Source organism: Pecten maximus, chromosome 10, assembly GCF_902652985.1.
Source record: "Pecten maximus chromosome 10, xPecMax1.1, whole genome shotgun sequence".
NCBI lineage: Eukaryota > Metazoa > Mollusca > Bivalvia > Pectinida > Pectinidae > Pecten > Pecten maximus.
This window is the reverse complement of record NC_047024.1, coordinates 44,220,157-44,239,660: the sequence shown is the minus strand read 5'-3', so window position 1 is coordinate 44,239,660 and position 19,504 is coordinate 44,220,157. Positions and strand designations below refer to the sequence as shown.

At 38.4% G+C, this 19,504-nt stretch overlaps 1 protein-coding gene across 1 annotated transcript in view; it reads right to left on the bottom strand.

Annotated features, from left to right (window-relative positions):
• Positions 1–19,504, bottom strand: part of LOC117336346 (histone acetyltransferase KAT6B-like) — a 71,499-nt gene that overhangs the window by 13,322 nt on the left and 38,673 nt on the right. The window contains 5 exon segments of the mRNA XM_033896841.1: positions 2,790–2,881; positions 5,465–5,511; positions 6,728–6,860; positions 9,556–9,694; positions 12,144–12,233. Coding sequence (XP_033752732.1) covers positions 2,790–2,881; positions 5,465–5,511; positions 6,728–6,860; positions 9,556–9,694; positions 12,144–12,233 — 501 coding nt within the window.

Here is a 19,504-nt window from a genome sequence, read left to right as displayed (position 1 = left end):
TTCATAACAAGAGGCCCAAAGGGCCTTAACGGTCACCTGAGATTTGAAATATTTCAGTTAATTTAATTGACCCTTTTTGGCCCCACCCATCAGCCCCTAGGGGTCAGTCAGGGCCAACATGTACATGTCATCAAACTGTCTTCCCATGCTGATAATGTTAACCAAGTTAGAAAGAATTCCAATCGAAATCAAACAAATCAGAGTCAAAAATGTGATTTCCCTATATAAACTATAGTAAATTTTACCCCCTCCACAGGGGCAAACATGAGACCCAAGGGTCATGAAATTCACAATTTTGGTAAAGTACCTTAAGACCCTTCCATTTATAAAGAGTATTTGATTCCATCAAATCTGAGAGTAGATAAGAAGATTTTTGAAATTTCAGTCAATTTGACCATTTTTAGCCCTGCCCATTAGCCCCTGGGGGTCAGTCAGGGCCAACATGTGCATGCCATCAAACTGTCATCCAATGCTGATAATGTTAACCAAGTTAGAATTACTTCCAATAGATATCCAACAAATCATAGTCAACAAGAGGCCCATGGGCCTTAACGGTCATCTGACAAACACTTACACTTACAGCAGGGACACACCCCTCAATCCAGCATTATTACCATCAATTATTTATCGCAGCCAGTTATGTTTTAGATCAAATTTGGTTTTTATCCATTTAGCTTGTCCAGGAAGAGCAGCATCATAAACCAAAATTTTAGCCAAGTTCCCATTTTTGGGGCATGCCCCTCTGTCCCAATGGGTCAGACAAGACTCATTTATAACAATTAGGATTGCCTTTCCCCAATGATGTTTCATACTAAATATAGTTGTAATCAATTAAGGCATTAAGGAGGAATTGCATTTTAAAGAAATGTTTAACCTAAGCGCTCCTTTTGCCCCATCTTTTTTTCCCCAGGGGTCAAACCTGTCTCATTAAAAAATATGATTGCCGTCACCTTATGTTTCACATCAAATTAGGTTGTAATCCACCAAAAGGTTAGGGAGGATTAGGATTTAACAGCAAATATTCACCAAAGTTCCCCTTTTGGGGCCCTGCCCCTCAGGCCCCAGGGGTCACACTAGCCTCGTTTATATAAAATATGACCACCCTTCCCAAAGGATGTTTCACACCATATTTCGTATTAATCCACCCAAGGGTTAGAGAGAAGTAGGATTTATAGCAAAAATTCACCAAAGTTCCCCATTTGGGGCCCCGCCCCTCTGGCCCTAGGGGTCAAACCAGCCTCATTTATATAAAATATGATTGTCCTCCTCCAATGATGTTTCACACCAAATTTGGTAATAATTCACTATGGGGGTTAGGAGGAGTCCACCAAAGGGTTAAGGAGGAGTAGGATTTTATAGCAAAATTTCATCAAAGTTCCCCTTTTGGGGCCCCGCCCCTCTGGCCCCAGGGGCCACACCAGCCTCATTTATATAAAATATGACCACCCTCCCCCAATGATGTTTCACACAATATCTGGTTGAAATCCACCAAAGGGTTAAGGATGAGAATTATTTTATAGCAAAATTTCATCAAAGTTTCCTTTTTTGGGCCCGTCACTCTGGCCCCAGGGCTCACACCAGCCTCATTTATATAAGATATGACCACCCTCCCCCAATGATGTTTCACAACATATCTGGTTGAAATCCACTAAAGGGTTAAGGAGGAGTAGGATTTTATAGCAAAATTTCATCAAAGTTCCCCATTTGGGGCCCCGCCCCTCAGGCCCTAGGGGTCACACCAGCCTCATTTATATAAAATATGATCACTCTCCCCAAATGATGTTTCACACAATATCTGGTTGAAATCCACCAAAGGGTTAAGGAGGAGTAGGATTTTATAGCAAAATTTCATCAAAGTTCCCCTTTTGGGGCCCTGCCCCTCAGGCCCCAGGGGTCACACCAACTTCATTTATATAAAATATGACCGCCCTCCCCCAATGATGTTTCACACCAAATTTAGTTGTAATCCACCCAAGGGTAAAGGAGGAGTAGGATTTTTTAGCAATATTCACCTAAGTTCCCTTTTCGGCGCCCCGCCCTTCTGGCCCCAGGGGTCAGACCAGCCTCATTTATATAAAATATGATTGCCCTCCCCCAATGATGCTTCAAACCAAATTTGGAAGTAATCCACCCAAGCGTTAAGGAGGAGTAGCGTTTTGAAAGAAAAAGTTTACGGACGGCGGACGGCGCACGGCGGACGACGACGGACGAAGCACGATGACTATAGGTCATCCTGACCCTTTGGGTCAGATGACCTAAAAATGTGATTACCCTATATAAACCATAGTAAAGATTACCCCCCTCCCCAGGGGGCAAACATGAGACTCTATATATAAGTCACAATTTTGGTTAACCTTTAGCCATAGAAGCTTCCTGCTAAATTTCATTGAATTTGTTTCAGTGGTTTTGGATAAGAAGTCAAAAATGTAAATCATTTACGTACGGACAATGCATGACATCGGAAAAAAGGCAATTAGAAAAGGTCAGGTGACCTGAAAAGTTGACGCCGGATGCTGCACCATGACATAAGCTCACTTGCCCTTTGGGTAGGTGAGCTTAAAACTATTTTAGCCTTTTGATTGTCCATGGTCAATAAATTTTTTTTTATGTTAATAAAACCACTTATCAACCTTATTGAACACCTTTAATTGTATGTGCTGACTAATACAACTATACAGAAATCAATTGATCAAGAGCAATTAATTCTATTTTTCAAATTGGTTCTCTCGTTTCCCACACATTTTCATTCACTTCCTATCTTGTGTGACACACATTGCTAAAAGTTGTACCTTAACAACGTCATGGTAACCTGGAGCCACCTCTTCATCCACTGGTTCCAGGAATGGCCAGGCATCTTTGTGGTTTTTCACAGCTTCCAGCACTGAAATATTATATAAACATGAACAGCAGCCTTACTTTCCTATGTATCCTGGACCCCGTTCCCATCTATTTAATGATATGATAACAACAGAAAGCTATATATGATATCTTAAAAAAAACTTTCAGTGAATTAGAAATAGCAAAGTTAAATTTCAACTGTCAAAAACACTTTGCTCTCTGGATCAGATTCAAAATCAAATGGGCACGATTACAGACCAAAGGAGACCTGCAGATGAAGTTTGAGACAAGGGGAACTTACATATGAACTAAAACAAAAGATATCTAAGAAGAACTTTTTTTGAATTAGACTTGAACACCGACAGGTTAGCAATGGCACCATCGTGTGCAAATATACATTATACACATCCATCTCCTTATTTGGTGGGCTAAAGGAACTGAAAATACCTATATAAAACTTTATTGTTTAATAAATTTGATTTATTTTACCTTAATCCTAAATGCTTACCACCACTAAGAATCAGCGTCAAATTAAGAGATCCACTTTTTGAACCAAATGATTTTGATAATTTTGACATTCGACATCTTGTTTCCGATCAAGTCAAAATGTCTAAACAAAATGTTCACAAGTAAAAATATACAAAATTGGACATTGACCTTTAAATTAATATTGAATGCATCCTACATAAATGTTTTTTAATACATCAATTTTAAATTTACTATTCACTCAGATACGAATCATTTCAAAATCTCTGATTTAATGTCTACCCAATACAACATGCCTTTAATTTAAAATTCATTTTATGTTAAATTTGTATACCTAAACAATGAACTTATAAATTGACTGTCCATATTAGGATTTAGTCTGAATTTTTCGTTCACTTTCCGCCAAAATGTTGGAAATTTGATATCACAGCATTGGACACTTTCATGTGTTAGGAAGCATGATAAATGACTAGGTAAATAACTGCTGACAACAAAACCTTTTCTCATTATACAAAGTTAAACAGATCAGCTAAAGTGATATGATCGTCTAACATGATATGATCGATCGTCTAACATGATATGATCGGCTAACACGATATGATCAGCTAACATGATATGATCAGCTAGCATGATATGATCGTCTAACATGATATGATCAACTAACATGATATGATCAACTAACATGATATGATCAACTAACGTGATATGATCAACTAACGTGATATGATCAACTAATGTGATATGATCGTCTAACATGATATGATCAGCTAACATGATATGATCAACTAACATGATATGATCAGCTAACATGATATGATCGTCTAACATGATATGATCAGCTAACACGATATGATCAGCTAACATGATATGATCAACTAACGTGATATGATCGGCTAACACGATATGATCAACTAACACGATATGATCAGCTAACATGATATGATCGGCTAACATGATATGATCAACTAACATGATATGATCAGCTAACATGATATGATCGTCTAACATGATATGATCGTCTAACACGATATGATCAGCTAACATGATATGATCAACTAACATGATATGATCAGCTAACATGATATGATCGTCTAACATGATATGATCAGCTAACATGAGATGATCAACTAATGTGATATGATCAACTAACGTGATATGATCGTCTAACGTGATATGATCAACTAACGTGATATGATCGTCTAACATGATATGATCAGCTAACATGATATGATCGGCTAACACGATATGATCAGCTAACGTGATATGATCGTCTAACATGATATGATCAACTAACATGATATGATCAACTAACATGATATGATCGGCTAACATGACATGATCAGCTAACATGATATGATCAAATAACGTGATATGATCAACTAACATGATATGATCAGCTAACATGATATGATCAACTAACGTGATATGATCGGCTAACATGATATGATCGTCATGATCGTCTAACATGATATGATCGTCTAACATGATATGATCAACTAACGTGATATGATCAACAAACGTGATATGATCGTCTAACATGATATGATCAACTAACATGATATGATCAACTAACGTGATATGATCAACTAACGTGATATGATTGTCTAACATGATATGATCGGCTAACATGATATGATCGTCTAACATGATATGATCGTCTAACATGATATGATCAACTAACATGATATGATCAACTAACATGATATGATCGTCTAACATGATATGATCGTCTAACATGATATGATCAGCTAACATGATATGATCGTCTAACATGATATGATCAACTAACATGATATGATCAACTAACGTGATATGATCGGCTAACATGATATGATCGGCTAACATGATATGATCAGCTAACATGATATGATCAACTAACGTGATATGATCAACTAACATGATATGATCAACTAACATGATATGATCGTCATGATCGTCTAACATGATATGATCAGCTAACATGATATGATCGGCTAACATGATATGATCAACTAACGTGATATGATCAACTAACATGATATGATCAACTAACATGATATGATCGGCTAACATGATATGATCGGCTAGCGTTATATGATCAGCTAACATAATATGATCAGCTAGCGTGATATGATCGTCTAACACGATATGATCAGCTAACCTTTCTCCATTTCTTCAATATCTTCATCATCCAAATCTGGCTGTTGTCTGAAAAAGAATATTATCGAAATGTAGACTTGACTAATTTTTTCTGAAGACAATATGCTATAACACATGCATTATCCTATGATTGGCAGTACCTTATTATCATAAGAAGTTTACAGGATCGGGATAGAAACGGACCATGTAAGTGATGATTATGCATATATTTTAATTATAAATAGGTATATTTAAAGCATTATGAGTTTATTTTGAATATCTACAAAATCAGTCATTACTCTTGGGCAGGAGTAGGGATTTTCATCTGCCTTTTTTTTAAATTCTCATTTAAATTCTGAGAATCTTAATTTACATGATGCCAGGTGTTTCTGATGAGGTGTATTATGTAGATTTAGCAGAACTGAAAAGCCCCGATAATCTCACACATCATTTTCGACCAAGAACTATTCCTGTAAAATAAGTCTTTTGAGACCCCCACCCCCCACACACATAACTGAAGACTAATGAACCGTTAGGCCTAAACCTACAGGATCAGACACAGAAGAAGGATTCTAAAGAATTTACAATATTTCTCTTTAATGAGCCCACGGTAACAACTAATATATAAGATCTGTACTATAAATAGTTAACACTGTGTAGGATTAGAGTTACGTGCCCTTACCCTATACGGTCCTCCTCCTCTCTGTACTATAAATAGTTAACACTGTGTAGGAGTTACGTACCCTTACCCTATACGGTCCTCCTCCTCTCTGTACTATAAATAGTTAACACTGTGTAGGAGTTACGTACCCTTACTCTATACGGTCCTCCTCCTCTCTGTACTATAAATAGTTAACACTGTGTAGGAGTTACGTGCCCTTACCCTATACGGTCCTCCTCCTCTCTGTACTATAAATAGTTAACACTGTGTAGGAGTTACGTACCCTTACCCTATACGGTCCTCCTCCTCTCTGTACTATAAATAGTTAACACTGTGTAGGAGTTACGTACCCTTACCCTATACGGTCCTCCTCCTCTCTGTACTATAAATACTTAACACTGTGTAGGAGTTACGTACCCTTACCCTATACGGTCATCCTCCTTTCTGTACTATAAATAGTTAACACTGTGTAGGATTAGAGTTACGTACCCTTACCCTATATGGTCCTCCTCCTCTCTGTACTATAAATAGTTAATACTGTGTAGGAGTTACGTACCCTTACCCTATACGGTCCTCCTCCTCTCTGTACTATAAATAGCTAACACTGTGTAGGATAGCCCTTACCCTATACGGTCCTCCTCCTCTCTGTACTTGCTGTTGTAAGTAGAAGCAGTATACTGAAGTTCAGGTGGAATCTCCTTCCCTTCTGCTATCAACTGAGCTCTCTGTTCCCTCTGCTCAAGTCTTCTTGCTCTCTCTGTAATCAGGTACAACTGATTATGAGTTTTTTTGTTTGATACAGCTTAACAATGGATATGACTGTGTAACAGATGGGTTAGTAAGAAATCAAAAGAAAGAATATAGTAGGACCAAAGAGATAACAAATCATATTTCTATGAAATTCCTTCTGGCATGAAATGTGACACTTATCTTTCATTTGAGGTCAAATTTTATCAACTGTTCTGAGCTGTCTAGCATAATTTATATACATATGTAACATAAGGATGACCAGACCAGCACTTGAACTCTGAACTCTTAACTCGAGACGAATGCTCTAACAATTTAAACTACCAGGCCTCTGGGGCTCATCCCAGTTCTGCTGCATTCATCCTTAATAGATTAAATGCTAAATTAAGACAAGAGATCCCAGAGGGATCTTGGCGCCCACCATTGAATGATCTTTATAGGTTCCATGTCAGATTGATCTTTTCTCTATTTTCCCTTCCTCTTACTAATCTGTGCAAATTGTGAAACATCTCTCAAGTACTTTTCAAACAAGGGGAAGCAATATATGAAATTTGAGAAAGATCCCTTCATTACTTTCTGAGAAATAGCGATAACAATCTTCAATTGTCAAAATCTAAGATGGCTGCCTGTCGGCCATGTTGTTTTCCAATTGGTCGCAAAATGCAATATGCATAACTAGGGACCATGGGGAACCTACATATGAAATTTCAGAAAGATCCCTTCAGTACTTTCTGAGAAATAGCGATAACAATCTTCAATTGTCAAAATCCAAGATGGCTGCCTGTCGGCCATGTTGTTTTCCGATTGGTAGCAAAATGCAATATGCATAACTAGGCACCAAGGGGAACCTACATATGAAATTTCAGAAAGATCCCTTTAGTACTTTCTGAGAAATAGCGATAACAATCTTCAATTGTCAAAATCCAAGATGGCTGCCTGTCGGCCATGTTGTTTTCCGATTGGTCTCAAAAAGCAATATGCATAACTAGGCACCAAGGGGAACCTACATATGAAATTTCAGAAAGATCCCTTCAGTACATTCTGAGAAATAGCGATAACAAACTTCAATTATCAAAATCCAAGATGGCTGCCTGTCGGCCACATTGTTTTCCGACTGGTCCCAAAATGCAATATGCATAACAAGGGACCATGGGGAACCTACATATGAAATTTGAGAAAGATCCCTTTAGTACTTTCTGAGAAATAGCGATAACAATCTTCAATTGTCAAAATCCAAGATGGCTGCCTGTCGGCCATGTTGTTTTCTGATTGGTCTCAAAAAGCAATATGCATAACTAGGCACCAAGGGGAACCTACATATGAAATTTCAGAAAGATCCCTTCAGTACATTCTGAGAAATAGCGATAACAAACTTCAATTGTCAAAATCCAAGATGGCTGCCTGTAGGCCACATTGTTTTCCGACTGGTCCCAAAATGCAATATGGATAACAAGGGACCTTGGGGAACCTACATATGAAATTTCAGAAAGATCCCTTCAGTACTTTCTGAGAAATAGCGATAACAAACTTCAATTGTCAAAATACAAGATGGCTGCCTGTCGGCCATGTTGTTTTCCGATTGGTCTCAAAATGCAATATGCATAACTAGGCACCAAGGGGAACCTACATATGAAATTTGAGAAAGATCCCTTCAGTACTTTCTGAGGATTAGCGATAACAAGAATTGTTTACGATCTGATGATGGTGGGCTAAAAACTCCAATGCTTGGGTTTAAACAAGGGATCCCTGGCCTACAAGTCTTGTGCCCAACTAGCCGAGTGGTACACATTGTATTTTGCGGCTTATATTTACCAGGTTATCAAAGAAAGAACTCATCCTAAAAAAATTTCAGGGATAAAAAGCGTACCCCCATTGTCCTTACACCTGTTGTTCATTGCTGCCCCCAAACATACCCCACATTATTGTTATACCCGTTATTCATTGCTGCCCCCAAACATACCCCACATTATTGTTATACCCGTTGTTCATTGCTGCCCCCAAACATACCCCACATTATTGTTAAACCCGTTGTTCATTGCTGCCCCCAAACATACCCCCATTGTCCTTACACCTGTTGTTCATTGCTGCCCCCAAACATACCCCCATTGTCCTTACACCTGTTGTTCATTGCTGCCCCCAAACATACCCCACATTATTGTTATACCCGTTGTTCATTGCTGCCCCCAAACATACCCCACATTGTCCTTACACCTGTTGTTCATTGCTGCCCCCAAACATACCCCCATTGTCCTTACACCTGTTGTTCATTGCTGACCCCAAACATACCCCACATTGTCCTTACACCTGTTGTTCATTGCTGCCCCCAAACATACCCCCATTGTCCTTACACCTGTTGTTCATTGCTGCCCCCAAACATACCCCCATTGTCCTTACACCTGTTGTTCATTGCTGCCCCCAAACATACCCCACATTGTCCTTACACCTGTTGTTCATTGCTGACCCCAAACATACCCCACATTATTGTTATACCCGTTGTTCATTGCTGCCCCCAAACATACCCACATTGTCCTTACACCTGTTGTTCATTGCTGCCCCCAAACATACCCCACATTATTGTTATACCCGTTGTTCATTGCTGCCCCCAAACATACCCCCATTGTCCTTACACCTGTTGTTCATTGCTGACCCCAAACATACCCACATTGTCCTTACACCTGTTGTTCATTGTCGTTACATTCTCATACCTTCTCTATTTTTTTGTCGTTCCTCTCTCAAACGCTTTTCTTCTTCCTCTTTTTCAATCTCCAGTAACTTTCTCTTCTCTTCTTCCTCTAATTTTCTCTGTCTATCCTCCTCAGCCTCTGCTTCAGCCAAAATAGCCTCCTGCAATTATTCAAGAAAGTGAGCTCACAACACCTATCTTCCTTGTAAATCATGCTTGACATAATTAGACACTATACCATTCATTGTTTTATCTTGTTTAAATTGTTCTTTTATCACACAACAATAAAAAAGAAGCCCAATGGGCCTCTATCACTCCCCTGATTCTACCTTATTTGGGGCTAGAGAAGATTTTTGAAAATTTTGTCAATTTGACCCTTTTTGCTGCACGCATCACCCCTCGTGGTCAGTGAGGGCAAATCATCAAATTGTCATCCCATGCTGATAATGTTAACCAAGAAATAATTGATTCTAATAGAAATTCAACAAATGATAATCAACAAGAATATAGCAGGGCAGCACTATATGTGTCTGTTGAATGCTACATATGGTATTAAATATAAGCATCACCAAGAGTGGCTATCTGGCATGCTATAAATCTTACTTTCCACTATAGTCAATACTTAATTTTCTGACAGTTTGAGAAAAACAAGAACTCAAATCTGCAAAATCAGAAATTGCCAGCAATAACTTTTGCAAAATAAGTTGAATCGTAATTTATAATGGGAAACTTTACTTTATATCATGACTCTACAGCATTCATAAGTTTTAAAGAAATTGGGCTAAAAATATAAATGGAAAAACCAGACAAAATCAAACACTGAAATAAACAAAGGGCAATAACTTTTGCAAAATTCCACATAATGTAAAATAATATTAACAAAATCAATACGAAGTCTTCATAGCATGGTATTTGAAAACTCTGACATACCGGGTGACTCTGTGAAAGCTGTAGTGATCACTCTGACATACCGGTTGACTCTGTGAAAGCTGTAGTGATCACTCTGACATACCGGGTGACTCTGTGAAAGCTGTAGTGATCACTCTGACATACCAGGTGACCCTGTGAAAGCTGTAGTGATCACTCTGACATACCGGTTGACCCTGTGAAAGCTGTAGTGATCACTCTGACATACCGGTTGACCCTGTGAAAGCTGTAGTGATCACTCTGACATACCGGTTGACCCTGTGAAAGCTGTAGTGATCACTCTGACATACCGGTTGACCCTGTGAAAGCTGTAGTGATCACTCTGACATACCGGGTGACTCTGTGAAAGCTGTAGTGATCACTCTGACATACCGGTTGACCCTGTGAAAGCTGTAGTGATCACTCTGACATACCGGGTGACTCTGTGAAAGCTGTAGTGATCACTCTGACATACCGGTTGACCCTGTGAAAGCTGTAGTGATCACTCTGACATACCGGTTGACCCTGTGAAAGCTGTAGTGATCACTCTGACATACCGGTTGACTCTGTGAAAGCTGTAGTGAAAACTCTGACATACCGGTTGACTCTGTGAAAGCTGTAGTGATCACTCTGACATACCGGGTGACCCTGTGAAAGCTGTAGTGAAAACTCTGACATACCGGTTGACCCTGTGAAAGCTGTAGTGATCGGCTGGTAGACAGATTGTTTTATACATCCCTATCTTCCCTATCTTCTTAGACATTTCGATCTTTATTTAACAGCTCAAATTTAATACCTTCACAATATTGGAATTCCCAAATTCATCCTTTAGCTCTATTCTTTCAATCTTTATTTGATAACCTAACTATCATTAAGTGCTTGGCTCAATATATAAGGGCAATCTACCTCAATAGCAATTCCGTCACCCATTTTGCCCTTCGATACAAGTAACTCAAATCATTGGTGTTCTATTGGTTCTGCCGGCAAAATTTTAGAACATACTAGGGGAAAGCCATGGTCAGCAAATCAGATGAGGTATTTATCTTTTATGTCATCACTTTTAAGCAAAGCAAGCAGTAATCATTTAGATATGGTTTCGTACGCAACTGGGCAACCCCCAAAAGCAGCTATTGTCGCCGTCAGCAGTGTAAACAAGGTTATACTGCTGCATTTTGGTAGGATAAGGGTTAAGGCTATAAAAGCATCGAATACACCTTATTTGGGTCCGAGAAGATTTTTTGAAATTTCAGTCAATTTTAGTCCTTTTTGTCCTGCCCCTCAGTTCCTGTTGAGGGAGGAGACCATATAATTAACAATTTTGGTTGACCTTTGGCCATGAAAGGGTTCTACAAAATGTCATTGAAATTGGTTCAGGGGTTTTTGAGAAGATGTTGAAAATATAAATTGTTAACAAAGGCCTGACGTCGGACAAAAGGAAATTAGAATAGGTCACTGGAGACTTCAAAAGAATACAGAAATGAGAAGTCATCATTTAAAGATTTAAGTCTATTTGATCCCTGTAAACTTGAATGAAGGTCAAGGTAATTCATTTGAACAAACCTGGTAGCCATTCACTCTCACATGATACAACCCCAATATCAGGTCTCTCAGTGCCTCTTTGTTATTGAGAAGAAGTCATTCATGAAGGAGGAACCAAGGCATAAGCTCACTTGCACTTTTTGCCACAATGTTTTAAGTACTTACCTGCTCTGCCAGTTCCTTTTGTTTGTGACTGATTCTAACTGAGGTCCTCTTGGGGGCCACCTCTTGTAGCCTTTTCTGCCTTTCCTTTTCCTGTAACAGAAGAGGTGGACATATAAAAAATCTACTGAACCAATCTGCTCCTTAAAACAATATATAATTAAAGATAAAACCATAAAAGGCCATTAATTTACAGTGTTTATTAATCTTACTACTATTGCAAACCCTTGTTTCTGTTTTGAACTCTCAAACAAGAGGCCCAGAGGACCACTATCTCTATATGGCAGTAAATATACAGAAACACGCTATATTTCTTCAGGAGGATTTTGAAGAATTCAATAATAGAATCTGACATAGGGCTGTTCAGTGGACAGGAATATCTCAACCCAAGTGTAGTGGACAGGAATATCTCAACCCAAGTGTAAGAGTTTGGCCAGTCAGCACGAGGCTTGCCGAGTGCCGGCCAGCCAAACTCTTATACGAGGGTTGAGATATCCTTACTCGCCGAACAGACCCATGTTTGATTATTATTTTTCTTACATACTTTCAAGCAAATGTAAGTTTTTATGAAAGTTTTTCATCGTGCCATCTTCAATCCCCCTTGGAATGTGCATCAAAATTGACTGTTACTCAACGTAAACTGATGACGTTACGTTATTGTGAGCAGCGTCATATAGCGCATGCCAGCTGTCTTAATACTCCCTGTGTGAGATCAGTTTATTTTTTCCTAGCAATCGCCAGATTACCCTGAGAAGTATGTGAGAATTTTGTTTCCTTCTTTTGGGAGTAAGACCCATAGTTTATACAAAATTCAGACACCCTAGCTATAGGAGGGCAGTCACATTGTTTATACAAAATTGATTCCCCTTTTTGGACCAAATACTTTTATCTTACAGAAAAAAAGAATTGTTTTAAAGAATTTCCTATATTTTTTTCAATGGGCTTTATTATAATCTGCACACTTGTTTATGGCTAATAACTGTAGCAATTTAAACATTGACAGACGTCTGTCCTTAGGACAAGGTCAGCTAATTATAATATGCCATCTCAAGTAACAATTATCTCATCACTATTTAACATTCACCAATATGAAACAAAAGATGGTAAGAATTGCCTCATCACAATGTCGCTATTAAAACACTATTAAATATCATAACAAGAGATAATAGTTGTGAGTTAACAGAAATATATATATCTTATAAATAATGAAATTGGTAGAGCAAGGACAATGAAAATCTTTTCAAAGTAAGAGAGACCTCAATTTGAATCCAAGGAGATTGAAACTCAAATTCGTTCAAAAGGTGATGTTTGTGTGAATGGAGTTCCAGGCCTTTAAAAAAAAAGAAGTTTGTAGAGCAACTTCCTGCTTAGCTCCCTATAAACAACTTCCTGCTAAGCTCCCTATTAGCAACTTCCTGCTTAGCTCCCTATTAGCAACTTCCTGCTTAGCTCCCTATTAACAACTTCCTGCTTAGCTCCCTATTAGCAACTTCCTGCTTAGCTCCCTATTAGCAACTTCCTGCTTAGCTCCCTATTAGCAACTTCCTGCTTAGCTCCCTATTAACAACTTCCTGCTTAGCTCCCTATTAGCAACTTCCTGCTTAGCTCCCTATTAGCAACTTCCTGCTTAGCTCCCTATGAACAACTTCCTGCTTAGCTCCCTATTAGCAACTTCCTGCTTAGCTCCCTATTAACAACTTCCTGCTTAGCTCCCTATTAGCAACTTCCTGCTTAGCTCCCTATTAGCAACTTCCTGCTTAGCTCCCTATTAGCAACTTCCTGCTTAGCTCCCTATTAACAACTTCCTGCTTAGCTCCCTATTAGCAACTTCCTGCTTAGCTCCCTATGAACAACTTCCTGCTTAGCTCCCTATTAGCAACTTCCTGCTTAGCTCCCTATTAACAACTTCCTGCTTAGCTCCCTATTAACAACTTCCTGCTTAGCTCCCTATTAGCAACTTCCTGCTTAGCTCCCTATTAGCAACTTCCTGCTTAGCTCCCTATGAACAACTTCCTGCTTAGCTCCCTATTAACAACCTCCTGCTTAGCTCCCTATGAACAACTTCCTGCTTAGCTCCCTATTAACAACCTCCTGCTTAGCTCCCTATGAACAACTTCCTGCTTAGCTCCCTATTAACAACTTCCTGCTTAGCTCCCTATTAGCAACTTCCTGCTTAGCTCCCTATTAACAACCTCCTGCTTAGCTCCCTATGAACAACTTCCTGCTTAGCTCCCTATTAACAACCTCCTGCTTAGCTCCCTATTAACAACTTCCTGCTTAGCTCCCTATTAACAACCTCCTGCTTAGCTCCCTATGAACAACTTCCTGCTTAGCTCCCTATTAACAACTTCCTGCTTAGCTCCCTATTAGCAACTTCCTGCTTAGCTCCCTATTAACAACCTCCTGACAGTAGATGGTAAGTTATTCCATGAAGTGAATGCTAACTTTTCGAAGCACCAGTTACTATAGGTTTTGGAACCATAAGAAGGATTCCGATCGCAGTGATCATGATTGCTGGCAGAGTGTGACAAGTTGTTTAAATACTGAAGTGCTGTTCCATTTATTACCTTGTATGTTACACTGTGGTCAAAATAGCACTGCAGCCAATGAATAAAACACTATGTTATGTAATGTGGCTATCAAGGGAGACACCGATTTGTAATATTGGTACACCTGTGTAAGACTAGGCAATATTGTTACTAGAGGTAAAAGTCTATCATTATAAACTACTATCCACAGTTAGCATTGAACTCAGTTACTATATCCCTATTATCAAAATAGTTTAGACTTTAACTTCAGAAGTTCTGCATAATCATTAAAAAAAAATTTTTTTTTGCCAGATTGTGTAAGAATTTCCTGGACAAGTCATCAGGGAGATCACACAGGCTCCATGGAGATTGCCATACCCAATTCAGAAATATAATAGCTTAACATCTACATTACTTTCAAAATAGAAGAATACGGTCATTATAATTATATGCAAGAAACATGTATGCTGATATTTGCGTATGTTTTAAACACACAGCACAAATCTGTATGTTTGATTTCCCACTCTAATCAAGTTAATGTGCGTAGGATGAACAATATCACCAACCTTGTTGTGGACAATAGGCACTAATAATCTATAGGCAAACAGACAAAGTACTTTTATTACATTATCAAGTACTCTTAGTAAAATCCATTGATGGCTGTTCATTTTTACATTGGAAACCAAAAACATGGCACAACACAATGTATTGAAACAAACAATGAGATACCACCCACATTAAAGTCCTTGAATCTAAGGTCACTTTGACCTCATTTAAGAGAAATCCATAATGTGGAATTTTATTACACTGCACAACTATGAGACGGCTATCTCTACCTACACTGTGCCTTATTGAAACATTTTGTAAGCAGATCATCCAAAAGTAAAATTCTGAAGAAATTAATAAAATCATTAGCATTAGCTACTGACCATTAAAACCTCACCTCCCACGTCAATCGCTCTACCATGATGAGATCAATCTTTTGTCAACATTCAGCACAAACATAGACCCTGCCATGAAACAATGAAGTACAACTGCTGCAGGTAAATTGGTGAGTTTGGTGTGTTTTTGTGTAACGTCCTATTAACAGCCAGGGTCATTTAAGGATTTGGAGGTGGAGGAAAGCCGGAGTACCCGGAGAAAAACCACCGGCCTATGGTCAGTACCTGGCAACTGCCCCACGTAGGTTTCGAACTTACAACCCAGAGGTGGAGGGCTAGTGATAAAGTGTTGGGACACCTTAACCACTCGGCCCCCGGCCCCAACCAAATTAGTGAGGTTAATGCAATAATAGTTTGTGTAACACAGTTGGGCGATTGATAGTTCTCACAGCACCTGTGTGAATTGTAAATAAACACAGGGCACTTATCATCAACTCTCCCCCCCACCCTCCACCCCAAAAAAAAGAGACAGAAAGACAGGTGATACCCCATGGCATAACCCCCAGTCAACCTCCAGCCTTTCTGGTGAGCTAACAAAAAAGAGTCTAAAACATCAGGGCCCAGGAAAAACTTTCAAAAGCACTCGTCCATTGGACGAGTTGCCTGAATAAAAGTACTCGTCCAAGCAAATAATTCACTTGTCCAGAAAATTTCAGAATTATCTGCTATACAACATTCTCATTTTTCACATGGCTGTTTACCAATTGTATTAAATACGTTTACGCTTGATCTTATAATGTTCATTGCGTTAGTAAAGTTTTAATCCATCGATAGAAAGACTGATGATTCAACTAATACATGAATGTAGCGAATCTAAACATCGGGGAAATAGGTCACATTACGCGAGAAATTGTGAGAAAGGTTTTGATGAACCAGTATGAAATATAGCTGTGACTTAATCAGTTATTTGTCAGAAATCATAAGGGTTACCGTTTTCATTTGAATCAGTCGTGTCAACACAACTGTCATCTGTTTTTAAGGTTGACTGACAATAAAAATAACCATCCAATTTTCGTTGAGCCATTTTTATGCAGACATCCTCGGACAACACCCATTATACTAACATGTCACCCGGAACACTCGGAGGTTGTCGGTCATCGTACATGTCTTCCGGTTTACAGACGTAGATAGTCCTACTTACCTGCTATCATGCAGAAATTTTACTATTTTTCGTAATAATGGCACAAAAAAGAATACATAACTAACAATGCATCAAATTTTAAGCAATTTTATTAACGAATACTGAAATAACATAGAAAAATTCTACTCGTCCGACGGACTAGTTGACAATTAAAACCACTCGTCCGTCGGGAAAATCTACTCGTCAGGACGAGCGGACGAGTGCTTTTGCTGGGCCCTGAACATGATTTCCCTGTATAAACTATAGTAAAATTTACCCCCTCCCCATGAGTAAACATGTGACCCCAGAGTCATGAAATTCACAATTTTACTAAAGTACTTTAAGAATTTTCCATCTATGAAAAGTATTTAATTTTACCATGTATGGGAGTTGAGAAGAAGATTTTTGAAGTTTTAGTCAATATAACCATTTTTGGCCCCGCATCTTAGGCCCCTGGGGGTTGGGGACCATATAACTCACAATTTTGGTTGACATTAAAGATTTGGCCATGGAAGCTTCCTGCCAAATTTCATTGAAGTTGGTTCTGTGGTTTTACAGAAGAAGAAGAAAATGTTGATTGCTTACGACGCACAACAGACGGATGAATGACGCCAGACAAAAGGCAAATTGCAACAGCGATAGGTCAACTGAGACTAAACATTTATAGAGATAGTGACCCATCTGTAACTCACAAGTATTGATGCTGCAAACATTTATAGAGATAGTGACTCATCAGTAACTCTCACAAGTATTGATGCTGCAAACATTTATAGAGATAGTGACTCATCTGTAACTCTCACAAGTATTGATGCTGTAAACATTTATAGAGATAGTGACTCATCTGTAACTCACAAGTATTGATGCTGTAAACATTTATAGAGATAGTGACTCATCTGTAACTCTCACAAGTATTGATGCTGTAAACATTTATAGAGATAGTGACTCATCTGTAACTCTCAAAGTATTGATGCTGTAAACATTTATAGAGATAGTGACTCATCTGTAACTCTCACAAGTATTAATGCTGTCAACATTTTTAGAGATAGTGACTCATCTGTAACTCTCACAAGTATTGATGCTGTAAACATTTATAGAGATAGTGACTCATCTGTAACTCTCACAAGTACTGATGCTGTAAACATTTTTAGATAGTGACTCATCTGTAACTCTCACAAGTATTGATGCTGTAAACATTTATAGAGATAGTGACTCATCTGTAAACATTTATAGAGATAGTGACTCATCAGTAACTCACAAGTATTGATGCTGTAAACATTTATAGAGATAGTGACTCATCTGAAACTCTCACAAGTATTGATGCTGTAAACATTTTTAGAGATAGTGACTCATCTGTAACTCTCACAAGTATTGATGCTGTAAACATTTATAGCGATAGTGACCCATCTGTAACTCTCACAAGTATTGATGCTGTCAACATTTATAGAGATAGTGACTCATCTGTAACTCTCACAAGTATTGATGCTGTGAACATTTTTAGAGATAGTGACCCATCTGTAACTCTCACAAGTTATGGAATTCTCCCTTTTGGTGTAAAATTGTCACCTAATTAGACATTCATGTGCTTCATTCCAAATCATCTGTAATGAATCTTTCCTGAGAACATCAATAACTACTTCATAGTTCATAGCCTACAACAGTTAAATCTGCCTGTTGATGTGGTTGACCTGAACTATTAGGAAAACATTATGATTCACTGGGAAAATACTATGACTGTTGAGTTAAATGATGTTTTTTGTCACAAAGACATCTCCTCTAGTACCCCATTATGCCCGTCATCAAGGTATTTGTCGGTCTATATCACAAACATAATTGAAGGCAACAGGAACCTAAACACAGTCACGCCTACTCCAAGATAGCTGACCTGTCCTGTGTAATAACGGGACAGAAAGCCAAAAATTACTGACAGGAATTTACACACAAGAAAACTGTGGGGAATGAAATTGTTATTGTTCCATGTATAAATGCTTTAGAAAATAACAGATGAAATAAAGATGACCCTAGCTGTACCCTTCACACAGTGGGGGACAATAGGTCGCATACCTGAGGAATTCTGCCATGCTTTTAAGTAGTTCCCATGGGGTAGGATCACAATGACTTATGCTAATTAATGTCCAGTGAGAGCTGGACACATTCCTGAGGACAATTTGACAGGGTCTACTACAATGCTTTACTGACCATTTCAACTCAAGCTGATCATCGCTGTAATTTTGAGCACAGTAATTGGAGGAAATCACTACTGTTTGGTCCCTCACAAATCCTAAATCACCATTTCCTATTTCTATGTTCACTGGAAGTGAAAAGCTCTTAAAGCCATCGATCACAAAATTAGTCATTTCACCCGCCAGGTAAAGAAGCAGATAAAACATCAACAAGAGTACTGCGAGCTGAACAATATACATCCGTCCAATGTCATATATTGTTATATACTACATTACCACAAGGCTGAACAATATACATCTGTCCAATGTCATAGTCTTATATAATATAGTACCACAAGGCTGAACAATATACATCCGTCCAATGTCATATAGTCTTTTATTACAAATTTACCAGTGAAATATCAAAAATTATTCATTCTATAAAAGTGATATATTTTTCACTAGTGAAAATATCACTTTTGCTGATTTGACCAATCAAATTAATGATTAGAAAATACCAAAATGATTGACCAATCAGAAAGCCCGACATATATGTCAGCACCTAGACAGGGGGAACTACTTTTTTTGTTTACAAATTTTCGCTGTAGGCCTAGTT